Raw genomic sequence first — 12,331 nt, 5'->3', positions numbered from 1 at the left:
GCCTCTCTGACACTACAGTCCAAAAGAGGTGGGTATGAGGCTTTCCCAGAGAGAAAGAAGCCTAGAGCTCTTATTGGAAAAGCATGAGAACTGCTAGCTTGACCATGGAGAAATCTAGAGTGGCCTGACACTTGTTGGTAGAAGGAAGAGAACTGAAATAGAAAAACGGCAGCACTGCTGACATCGGCTGACATATATCCAGATTTTCCCAGACATTTTCTCGATTTCCATCTGGACACTGCTGCCGACTGCAGTATTCCAGATATGTCTGGGAAAATCTGGACATGTGGCAACCCTACTTAAACCAACCACAGGGCAGATGTGTCTTGAAGAAGGTGGGACAGCTTCATCATCAGAGGACCTCTGATAGACCCTCTTACTTGGAAACATATCCGTATGAATACCAGGCTCTGTTCAGATAATCTCCCACTGCTGAGCTCTCTCCCCAACTGTATGCAGAAGTGACACTGCATTGCCTCCCTTTTCGCATCCCCACGCCATGGCTCCCCAAAGCTCTTCTGCTGCACGACGTACCCGCTTGGAGGAGATCTGCATGCTTGTAACTGGAGAGGAGTCCTGCCAATGAGAAAAAGGAATTGCGGTGTGACTGAGTTGGTGACAGGCAATCAGTATCCCAGTTCTCCTTAAGGGTTGCTCCTATCCAATCAGGAATCCAAGCACTTTCCCAGGGTACCCAGGTTACTGTCTCTGTTTCTCAGGTGAAGCCCTGAAGTCTGTCACCACCATCAGAGTTTTATACAAGATGGGCACATCACGTGACACATTCTAAGCTTCTGTAGCATTCAGGGAAAACTCTGAAATGTTTAGGCCAGATGGAGCCCCTGAGTGGACACCACAGTCCTTTCACTGCACAGTTGAGCTAGGCTTCAGCTAAGACAGCCTTCTCCTTTTGCTCACACTCACCTTAAACACCTGCAGCTCCTCCAGCAGCAGCTCCTCCATGTTTTGCCAGCTCTCCTTGGGCACAGAGACGACCTTCAGGACAGTGCCAATGTCTGCCAAGGAAGTGGGGCAATTTAGCACAACAAAAGGGGGATTCGCAGGCAGGCAGGCAGGCAGGCAGATGCTTCCCAAGTTCCAAAGGTAGCTCTGTAGAACTATTATTCGCCTCCCCCTGGAAAGATTTCTCAAAGCCACAGAGACGCCATGCAAGAAGAGCTGAAAGCCAGGCAATTTGGTTCATACAAAAGAGATGAGGTCAACAAAATGTGCCAAGTTTCCAAGGATTTTGGGCACTTAAGCTGGTCCCTTTAGGGATCTTGTTTCCAGTCTCCTTTGATCTTATGCTAAATCAAAGCTTTCAGTGCACCAGCTGAAAGCGGGAAAGTGGCCAACAGGATTGGGGGAGGCAAAGGCAATAGGACAAGGGTTCTAGCTGAAAGCATATAACGTTTCACTACACACAGTGACTGTGCAATTAGAAACAAGGCAGGAGATCGATGAACAGCATCTCATCTGTGTGTATGCACACACATTTTAAAGTTAATAGCAGCCAAAGGAGGCCCTAAGTTGAACCATGCCTGTGTAGCCACATCATTTTCTATTGTAAATTATCACCGCTCAAGGATATATTCCAGTCAGGGAAAAGAACTCAAGCAGAGCAAGAAGTAGGCCAGAGAAAAGTCCTGAGAGATACCTAGAGGGCCTGAGGTGCCCCACTGCTGCCCTACATACACATCTGGAGGGAGTGCTCTACAAGGAATGAGCTAAGGGTTACCTAGAGTTGGTCGCCAGAATGCACATTTTGACCCTTGAACTGTGGGCATCCCAGCATGCTGTTTTAAGAAGCAGAAGGGAACTTGGTAGGCATATCAGAAGGGGAGGCGTGCAGACACACCTGTGCCAATGAAGAGGACGTCATAGTGGCCGTCAGCAGCAGCCACTCGGTCTACTGCGATGCGGGTGAAGGTGTAGCCCATGTTGGTCTGCAGGAAGATGGGCCGCTGGCCATGTGGCAACACCGAGTTGTACATTAACGGGTGGTTGCGAGCAAACTGAATCACATCATCGGGGAAATCCTTGGTGGAACTAAATGTGCCAAAGGTTTTGCTGGGACACTGAAGGGGAGGGGGAGAGGGAGAAGGAGAGAGAGAGAGAGAGAGAGAGAGAGAGAGAGAGAGTTGAAGGCCCAGGCATGTAAAAACTATCTACTCCTAGAAACACCAGATCACAGATCTCCATGCACTCCACATCACTCCCTTTCCAGTCCAATCACACCCCACCTTTAATCCCCCACTACCCTTCCAGGCAGCTCTGGTGATGCCCAAATTTCCTTAGTTTTCTGAAGCCCTGAAGTTTCATAGAATACTGGCAGGACCCCACAATCCTGGACCAGAAACCCCCATGCTCCCCCAACCCATTTCCCTATTTCAGCCTGCTCTTCTCTCCATCTAGCCAAGAGCTTTCCAAACACATTGTTCCAGGTGTTCCCACATCTCTATATCAACAAGCACAGTTGTTGTTGTTGTTGTCGTTACTATTGAATTTATATACTGCTTGCCTGCCAAATGGTTTCTAAGTAGTTTGAACCTTGCTTCATTTCATCACCCCAAGTCTGAGGCACGTACCATTCCTGGGCGGGGGTAAGGGACCCGGCCTTGGTAGGACACCCACTGATAGTTTGGCCCTTCCTTGTGAGCAAAAGGTCCCAAGAAGGCTCTGCGGATGTCACTCATATGGTAGACACAGACAGCAGAGCCCTTGAAGACGGTGCTGTGGGAGCAGACGACAGAGAAGCATTAGGGGAAGGAATAACGAGGTGTGTGTCTCCACCCCACACCCTCCAATATGTCTGGGGGGACATTTCCCAGAAGGTTAGACATTACCTTTACAGCCTCTTGGGAAAAGGAAACCCATCTGAAAGTGGAGGAAACCACTATTATCCTTACCTGGAGGTGGTGAAAACAGCGTACAGCAAAGGGTTGCGCTTGTCTCTGGTTGGCAGCAAAAATACATCATCTGAAGAGAGACCAAGCAGAGGAAGAGAAGGAGAAAAGGAGTCACTGGCCTGCAATCTTCCACCTGGAGCATGGCAATCCCTTTCCCAGACACAGGAGAATACTCTAGCTAGAAAGTGAACCTTTCTCTAACCTCCTCCACCACCACCACCACCTCAACAGGGAGAGATAAATTAAGCCTCCACCGGAAAGAAGAATGGCTGGGGAAAGGAATTTTAGATTTGTATTAAATGTCTATGTTTTGTTAGGTGCCTGGGCGGAGGGCCAACTTTCTTCCTCTCCCTACTTGGAAGCACCTGGTGGCAGGGGGTGCTCTGAGGGGGAAGGAGGGGGTGGAGGGAAACCCAGACACAAAAATGGATCTCCTTGGGAAGGCCTCACCTCATGGAGGCACCTCATGGCAGGAGGTGACCCGTGGGGAGGGGGCATGAAAAAGGAGGAGGATAATGTGAAAATGTAAAGGAAAAGATTTTAATTATGAATAGAAAACTCGCCATAATTATGTTAAGAAATTAAGAAGATCAGGAAGAAGAGATCTGAGGAACCCATAAGTACAATGTTAAGATACAAGAATTGAAAAAAAAAATTCTTCTTCTTTTTCTTTTTTCTTCTTCTTTTTTTTTTGCTTGTTTTATATGTGTGTGTTCAAGGAATGGCTGGGGGAAATCCAAACCATGCTACTCTTCTGCACCTGGCCTCCTGGTGGCAGGGGGGGTTGGGTGTGGAGGAGTGGGGGGGGGAGGACGAACTTAGCCTTAAAATGGACCCCCTCGGCTCTCAACGCCTACTGGTCTTACTGGTGGCAGAAGTGGACTGGTGGGGGGAGGGAGGATGGAGGGACAGAAAATAGATATACTGTTGTATTTTATGTTTTGTCTGTTTTTATATAAAAAACCAATAAAAATATTTTTTTTTAAAAAAATTAAGCCTCCACCCCTGCTCTCTGCTGACCCACTGGCAGTGATCAGGCACTAACACCAATTAAACAAAACAGAACAGAACACCGCAAGTTGCATAAACAAACAAAAAAATCATATTGCCCTCCTCTAAGGACAGCAATTCAGATTTGTTTTGTTTATCTATTTAGCCATCACACAATGGCTAAATGGAGCTCGCCCAGAAGCCCTTTCTAGTTTGCAATTATGATGCGTTTTGCTCACACTGGCACCAGGGCAGTTCTACATGATCCCACTTTCAATACCATTTGCACCTGCAAAGGTTTCAAGATGGACATTTCCAATGGATATTTTTCTGATGAAATTTTATGGGTGGGTGGGTGGGGAGTTGTCTGGTTTTTGTTGTGCCATAGCAACAATCACATTATTGTAACCTGCCCTAGGACTTTAAGGTGAAGAGAGAGTAATAAATTGGAATACTGCTTATGCTAAAACTAATAGCAGTGCAAGAGTGTCCCTCCAGGTGTCAACAATACTGTAACATTGGGAAAGTGTAGCAGAAGAACTAGTACAGCAGAACTGTTTGTGGATGGTCCAGTGGAAATCAACCACTAGTGTATCACATTTGTTGCAGCATACAACCACAAAAAAACCAAACCAGTCTGGAGGAGCCCAATGTCGATACATTCAGAACATTCAAAACAATCTGTGTGCATTTTTTATCCAAATGTATAAAATATGAAAAACATGTATATAAGGACAGAAGTCCATCAGGTTTTAAAACTTGGTTATTTTGACCATGGGATTTGGCTGCAAGGGGTCAAAAAGCAACCTACGCCTGATTATACAAAGCTGGATTGCATACTGACACTTTTCAAACGAAATGATGTTCTTTGGTTGAGATTTGGAAGATATAAATGCATGGGACTAAAAATGTAACTAAAAATGTGGAAATCTGTTTTGCTTCAGAATATGAATGGTTGCTTAGGATTTGAACAACATATTGTCTTCATAGAAATATTATACAGTGGACGCTCGGGTTGCGAATGTGATCTGTGCGGGAGGCACGTTCGCAACCCGCCGCGCTGCATCTGCGCACGGCGGGTCGCAATTCGGCGCTTCTGCGCATGCTCAAAGTGCAATTTAGCATTTCTGCACATGTGCAAGTGCCGGAACCCGGAAGTAACCCATTCAGGTTTACGCAACCTGTGCGCAACCTGAAAAGACGCAACCTGAAGCGTCTGTAACCCAAGGTAGGACTGTAATGATGATGTTTTAAAATCAGAAGCTGTTCCTTCAAAGTCATGTGTTTTTAAAACTCTCCATGTTTTGGCTGCCTATGTGCACATATGTGGGCGAATGCATCCCTATTCTACATTCTAGAACATGTAGCTTTCACGCAGTTCTCTCTGTCAAGGTGGATCTCCAGAGTTTCGGCTAGGAGTCTCCCCAGCCCCACCTGGAGATGCTGGGGATTGGACCTGGGACCATCTGTATGCAAAATGCCTGTGTTCCATCTATGACCCCTCCCCTTGCCAGACCAGACCTCCATCAGTCACAGTCACTCACGGAGCTGGTCAAAGTACGTATCACTCCCATCGCTGCCTGGCACCGAGCACACCAGCCGGGCTTTCAGAAATGTTGTCCATTTATTCACCAGGCTCCTCTGCCCACCCATATCATTCTGCAGAGAGAGGAAGAGAGGCGTATCAGAGAGGTAGCCGGGGACAGCAGTGCACGTAGGACATTTTAGACTCCGGATTCCCCTCATGGTCTTGTGGGTGAGAACCCTCTTAGATGATAATGTGTATTAGTTCACTTACTTCAAAATGCCTCACTACACTTTCCCCCTTGCTCATTCTCCTGAATGGAGCCCTAGACCTCTGCCCCGAAAACCCTTTTCCCTCACTGCTGCTAGAGCCCCACAAGGAGAACTGACCTAAGGCTCAGCAAGGGCTCAATAAGCTGAAGTGCAGGAAGGCCTAAGAATGGGGTGGACCCTAATGCACCCATATGTGCCCACAGGGCAGAGGCAGAGCCCGAGCCCCTCTGGGCCCTGATGGGAGAGCAGCCCCCTCATACAAGCAGCCTCATGGATATACGCTGAAACTGGGCCACCACTCAGTCCAAGTGTTGGGCAGGCACCCATATACCTGCCCTAATCTGCCTGACTGGTAGCAACCTGACCAGGCCTTGCCCAGTCCTCAGCACTGGACTCGAGAAGGCACAGAGCTCTCACCCGGCAGATCTGGCCAATGCGGGTGAAGGTCTGCTTGCCCAGCCCCTGGGCTCCTTCCACTGCTGTCTCCCGGAAGAAAAAGAAGATCTTGTCGTCATCGGGATTCTCACTCTCCGGGATCCAGAAAACATCAATGAACTTGGGCTCTTGGGGAGAGACAAGTGGGAGAACATCAATGCCAAAGTAAAGAGGTGGGGAATTGTACATTATGTGAGGGAACATAATGCAAAGAGCAAAAAAATGCAAAGAGCAGCACCGTGCTGCTTCATGCAGAGTCAGACCACTGATCTATTATTGTCACCTCCTCCCTTATCTTTTTGGCCATATCTTTATCTCCCCCTCCATCCCATGGTCCAACATTGACAGGGGGGTGGATTACCCAGCTGTTAAATAGATGAGTCAAAGTTGGCCCATGGGGCAGGGAAGCAATCCTGCTTTCTGAAGGCTTCAGGTACACAAGAGGCTTCCCTAAAGGGAACTTCCCTTGCACACCTGAGCGGAGCAGGATCAAAGTCCCCCTGCCCATCAGCTGACTATTGATCCTGTTTTCTGCAGGGATTGGCTATGAGCACCCGTTCCCCATGGGAGGAGCCAATGCTTGCAGCCAGCCCAGCAGAACTGACATCACCAGACTGACAGGTGGACGTGGTTTAAGTAAAAATGGCTTCCTGGACCAGACTGGAACCACCAGACTCGCTGGTGGGCAGAAGGTTCTCCATCTCTGTTTAACTGCAGATGGTAGGAATTGAATCTGGAACCTTCTGCTGGTGAAAGCATACCAGTAGACTCTGCCCCTGTCCCATGAGTGTAGCAGGGAATCTGACTGAGGCACAGTGGGGTGGGGGTTGTTAATTCTCCTCCTGCTTTTTTATCATAATCACTGCCACCATCATCTTCTGAAGCTGCTTTTCACTCCCACAGGGTAAAGAAGACAGAAACACAGAAGGACCCTCTCTCTCCCCACTGTCCAGAGAAGACTTTGCCACATGGCACATTTAAAGCTCATGGCTTCCCCTGAAGAATTCTGGGAAATGGTTGTTTAGGGGTGTTGGGAATTACACCTCTGGGAGGATGACCTGCAGTTCTCAAGATGGTACAAATGTGCTTTAAATATATAGTGCGGATGTATTTGGGAGGGGCATTCAGGTCATTGAAAGCCACAAGTGGAAAGGGGTAGAGGTCTTCTCTCAGAATGCTGCTTTGCAGCCCTGTGGGGCTGCTAATTTGTAAATGAAAACAAAAGATGAAATCCTAAACACATCTTGTCTAGCTTGGTGGTTAGTCAGCAGTTCAATGGTCAGGAAGCTGCCAATCAGGCCCTCGCCACTAGATGGCAGCCTCCATTCATAAGTGACAAAGACTCGGAAGCAGAACCAACAAGAGTCCTAAGGAACTGTAGTTTCCCTTGGCACTTAAAGGAACATGTTCTCCCGCTCCCAACACCAGTGATCCATCAGAGACAGAAAAAGGACAGCAGGACAGGGCAAGGGAATCGCTGTTTATGCAACCCACTCTGCTCCAAGCCCATTTTCTGCATCCCTGGTACGCCCTCCCCTCCCCCTCCCCCACTGACCGTTGAGCCACCGGGAGTCATGCTGCTCCGTGCGGATAGAGGGCCTTGAGCCAAGGCTGCGGAATATCGTGAAGTCACGGCCCATCAGGTCAGTAGCCACCCCAGAATAGAGCTCTTCACCTGGCCACCACAGAAAGAGAAGAGAGGTTAAAAGGCTTCATCATGGGATCTGTATACTGGAACATGTCCCAGGTGCTCTTCCTCCGGTACCGTGTGCAGGATTCATCTCCCCTGAAATGTCCTCCGCTCTTTAAAGGGAGGAAAGCTCTTGTGCAGGGAGGCAGCAGCTGCCATTCCTGGAGCCTTGCTCAGAAGGTGCTTGGAGCCAAAAGAAAATGTGCCACCAGCAGCGGCGTCCTCAGCACATAGTGCTGGCAGATGCAAGCTGTTCCCACATCGGATGGAGAGCAGTCTCCACTTGGTAAACACTGAAAGAGCTTTAGGGACTCATGAGTCCTTGGATGAGACAACGTCTGCATGCACACCATACATTTAAAGAACTGTAAAGGGTGCTGGGAATTGTAGCTCCATGAGGGCTAAACGGCAGTTCCAATTATTCTTTGGGCAGAGAGGATGAGAGCCAGTGTGGTGTAGTGGTTAAGAGCAGTGGGCTCGTAATCTGGTGAACTGGGTTCGATTCCCCGCTCCTCCACATGCGGCTACTGGGTGGCCTTGGGCTAGTCACACTTCTCTGAAGTCTCTCAGCCTCACGCACCTCACAGAGTGTTTGTTGTGGGAGAGGAAGGGAAAGGAGAATGTTAGCCGCTTTTAGACTCCTCAGGGTAGTGATAAAGCGGGATATCAAATCTAAACTCTTCTTCTTCTTCTTTAAATGTATGCTGTGTCGACTGGAAAGTGCTGGCTGTGGTTTTTTTGGACATCCCACACAGTCACTCTGTAATTCTTACATTCTTATTCTTATATTCTAATATAAGAAGAGCCCTGCTGAATCAGGCCAATGGCCCACCCAGTCCAGCATCCTGCTCTCATAGGAGTCAACCAGAGGCCAGTGACAACAGCACTTTCCTCTCCTGTGGTTTACAGAAAGTGGCATTCAGAAGCATTGCTTCCTCCGACCATTGAATCAGTGCATAACCATTGTGGCTGGTAGCCACCAACAGCCCCATCCTCCACGAACTTACCCTCCTCTTTTAAAGCCCTCCAAGGGGGAGGGATGGAGTTATCACTAGATTTTGTGCAGCGGGGCCTGGTCCCTTACCTGCCAGCACTGAAGCGGCCACATGGCGTGGGTCATAGGGGCTCTTGCCTTTGCCATCTTCTAAGTTCTTCAGGTCCAGTTTAAACACAGAGTCCTGGAGAGGGAGGAGGGACATGCCAATACAAGAGGCCAGAGAGCAGAGCCTGGGGCTTGAGCGATTCTCCTGCCTCTGCCTTCCCTCATTTCAGCTCTCAACCACCCAATGAACCTCCAGGCCTGGCTCACCTCTGCACGCTGCCCAACTTCTACGAAGCCACAAATGGGGTGGAAGGCCCCAGTGCCGCAGGCATACAGGTGCGTCCGGTTGAAGAGGTGCAGGATCTTGACGAAGTTCATGCACTCGGCCTGCAAGAGAAGAGCGAGGCCAGTTATGGAGTGGGCCCAGGGGGTGCCTGCAGAAGACCTAGCCCAGCACCCTGTGCTTCCAGTGACCAGCCAGATGCCTGCAGGCTCAAAGGCTTGAGATGCTGCATAAGGAGAGAGATGGGCACAACACAGAGGCACCAGCAGCTCCACTAAATAATAATAATAATAATAATAATAATAATAATAATAATAATAATAATAATAATTTATTACTCTGGGCGGCTTTACCACTCTGGGCGGCTTCCAACAGGATATCAAAACCGCAATAAAACATCATAAAAAACTTCCCTAAACAGGGCTGCCTTCAGATGTCTTCCTTCTCGGTAGTGGCGCCCGCCCTGTGGAACGCCCTCCCGTCAGATGTCAAAGAGAAAAACAGCTACCAGATTTTTAGAAGACATCTGAAGGCAGCCCTGTTTAGGGAGGCTTTTAATGCTTAATAGATTATATTATTTTATTTTTCTGTTGGAAGCCGCCCAGAGTGGCTGGGGAAACCCAGCCAGATGGGCGGGGTATAAATAAATTATTATTATTATTATTATTATTATTATTATTATTATTATTATTACATCTGATGGGAAGGCGCTCCACAGGGTGGGTGCTACTACCGAGAGCGCCCTCTGCCTGGTTCCCTGTAACCTCACTTCTCTTAGTGAGGGAACCGCCAGAAGGCCCTCGGAGCTAGACCTCAAAGAAAGGGAGCTGCTAAGGGCTGTTAGGAATGCAAAAATGATTCTCGCATCCCTATCTGCAACTTCCCACCCAGATCCTTATTTCAGATCCTCTGCTGCCAGAAATGTCTTGTGGAGCAGGCCAAGCTGGGAATGGAGGAGGAGAGGCCACAGCAAGGTGTGCGCAGGAAGAGCAGCACATAGGTTTTGCTGGCCTGTGGTTCAGGCATTTGCAGTGTGGGTCCTTCCCCTGCCTCTGGACAGCCTCCCCTGACATTGCTGAGATGCCAGAGCATGTGGGAGCCTCTCTTTCCCTCTGGGACTGTGCAGCATTTCCCACACTGGGCGGGAAGGAATGGGGGTGCCGTACTGTCCCTGGTGCACTGGGAGTTTCTGGACATTTCACCTCCCGGCAGAGGGCACCGTAGGAAGCAGACGTTCCATCACACTAAGCTTGAGAGGTGAGGCTTTGTGCCTGTCACCTGCAGACACGAAGACCCCTGCTCATGCTGCAGAAGACCCCTGTTTGAGCCGCTGCCTCCCTCCTACAAAGCAAGCCTCCCCAGCAGCCCCTCCCTTTCAGGGCCTGTCAGGAGGTGAACATCTGTTTGACTTGCTGTTGAGCACAATTAGCCACTGATGGATCACTTCTGCCCCTTAGAAAGTGGGCTGATTATTTAAATGTCTGGAATTACTCAGGCAGAAGTGATGCCCTCTTGTTACATGAGCCCCAGGGGAGTGTCAAGCTATTGGGGGGGGGAGTCAGGATCCCATGCAACACCACCAGGCACCTTGCAGCCCCCAGCAAAAGACAGACAGGCACCGCAGTGACTTCTCTTGAAGGCTAACTGAGAACAAGCTGGCCTAAGCAGGCAAGGCAAAAAAAAGCTAAAAAGAGCCACTCTACATGTGGCCAACAGCAGTGGGTGGGGATCAGGCAAGGCTCAGCAAACAAGTAGCAATGGCAGCAAGCAAGGAAGACCTAGATGCAAAAGAGGAAGAGGGGGGGGAGGGAGCACAGAACCAGGGGGACACAGGAAGCTCCCTCACTCTGAGACAGGCCACTGGCCCATCTAGCTCAGCATTGCCCACAATGACTGGTTGTGGCTCTCCAGGGTTTCAGGCAGCAGATCATGCCAGCTCTACATGGAGACGCCAGGAACTGAACCTGGGACCTGGATCCCAGAGCAATGCTTCAAGCAAGGGGAACAAACATGGTGGCTGCCAGGTGTTCTTGAACTCCAACTCCCATCAGCCCCAGACAGCTTGGTCGATGGCCAAGGATGGTGGGAGTCGTAGCCCAGTCACATCTGGCAGGCACCACATGAACTAACCCTGGCTGAAAGGGCTGCATTGGGATTGAGAGGGCCAGAGTTCAGCCTGATCACTGGCTCTGTGTTCAGCTTTGGAGTTTCAGTGGTTTGCAAACTTCAAAAGCAGGAAAGATGCATGGAGGGGTCCTGCCAGATGTGCTTACAAGAGAGTAGTTGAGTCATCACTTTCCTTTCTTTTCCTTTGCCTTCGGTTTACTCCTCATAGTTTTCTGCCTGCCTTCCCCAACCTCCCAACCCCTTTCACACACATGCAACATACACCCACTCCTCTGGAATTCGGAAGTGTTTGGTTCCATCAACACCAACACCACCATCATTATCATCATCATCATCAAGGAATTGCCTCCATATACCCATCAATAAATTTGATCCAGGAAGCTCCCAAAATGTGTGAAATAGGCATATTAGAATAGACAAAATTCTGCAAGATGGAATTCTGCAAGATGGAATTCCCCTGTCAGTGGGAAAGTTTTGGCATTTGTGCAAAGTCAGTTTCAAAAGGAAAGAAGGCTCGGATAAGGAAAGGGGAGATAAGATGGAGCAATGGCCATAAAGCAGGATATAACAAACGCCAGACAAATCATGGGAAGATTTCCAGCAGCTCTTCATGCTATTATCAGTGACTGATCAGGTGTAAAAATGAAAGCCAAGGCCAAGCACAGGCTAATTTGCTTGATAAGATTAAATACTGGAAGTAACTGAAATGCCTGCGAGATAATAATTTGGGGGTATGGGTGACTATAAAAGCAAATGCAAGGGCACGAAGCCCAACAGTCATGCACCTAGAATCACAGGATTTAACCAACCTGGCCTGTTAGCAGAAGCCAGTACAGTGCCACGGGGCTTCCCCTCTTTCTTCCCCTCATGAGTCCCCTCAATCTACTTTGCAATCTACCCCCAGAACATTCTCTCTGGCAAGCAGAAATACTTGCACTGACAGAAGGATCAGAATTCCTCCCACAGACTTTCAGAGTTGGAAAGGACCTTGGCAGTTATCTAACCCAGGGGTGGAGAAGCTCTTGGAACTGCGATCATGCCTCTTGCTTGCCCACAAG

At 49.0% G+C, this 12,331-nt stretch overlaps 1 protein-coding gene across 1 annotated transcript in view; it reads right to left on the bottom strand.

The window, feature by feature from the left end:
• SEMA3B (semaphorin 3B) overlaps positions 1-12,331 on the bottom strand; it is a 54,153-nt gene that overhangs the window by 6,696 nt on the left and 35,126 nt on the right. Inside the window, exons 5-14 of the mRNA XM_035106003.3 lie at positions 9,131-9,250; positions 8,906-8,999; positions 7,687-7,806; positions 6,114-6,259; positions 5,444-5,558; positions 2,910-2,979; positions 2,589-2,733; positions 1,859-2,078; positions 925-1,016; positions 535-576 (exon numbers count right to left, since the gene is read on the bottom strand). Of these exons, the coding sequence (XP_034961894.3) occupies positions 535-576; positions 925-1,016; positions 1,859-2,078; positions 2,589-2,733; positions 2,910-2,979; positions 5,444-5,558; positions 6,114-6,259; positions 7,687-7,806; positions 8,906-8,999; positions 9,131-9,250 (1,164 nt within the window). The remainder of the gene's footprint in view (positions 1-534; positions 577-924; positions 1,017-1,858; positions 2,079-2,588; positions 2,734-2,909; positions 2,980-5,443; positions 5,559-6,113; positions 6,260-7,686; positions 7,807-8,905; positions 9,000-9,130; positions 9,251-12,331) is intronic.

Source organism: Zootoca vivipara, chromosome 2, assembly GCF_965207765.1.
Source record: "Zootoca vivipara chromosome 2, rZooViv2.hap1.1, whole genome shotgun sequence".
Lineage (NCBI taxonomy): Eukaryota > Metazoa > Chordata > Lepidosauria > Squamata > Lacertidae > Zootoca > Zootoca vivipara.
Note: the sequence above shows the minus strand (reverse complement) of the source record. Positions and strands in the feature narration are given on the sequence as shown.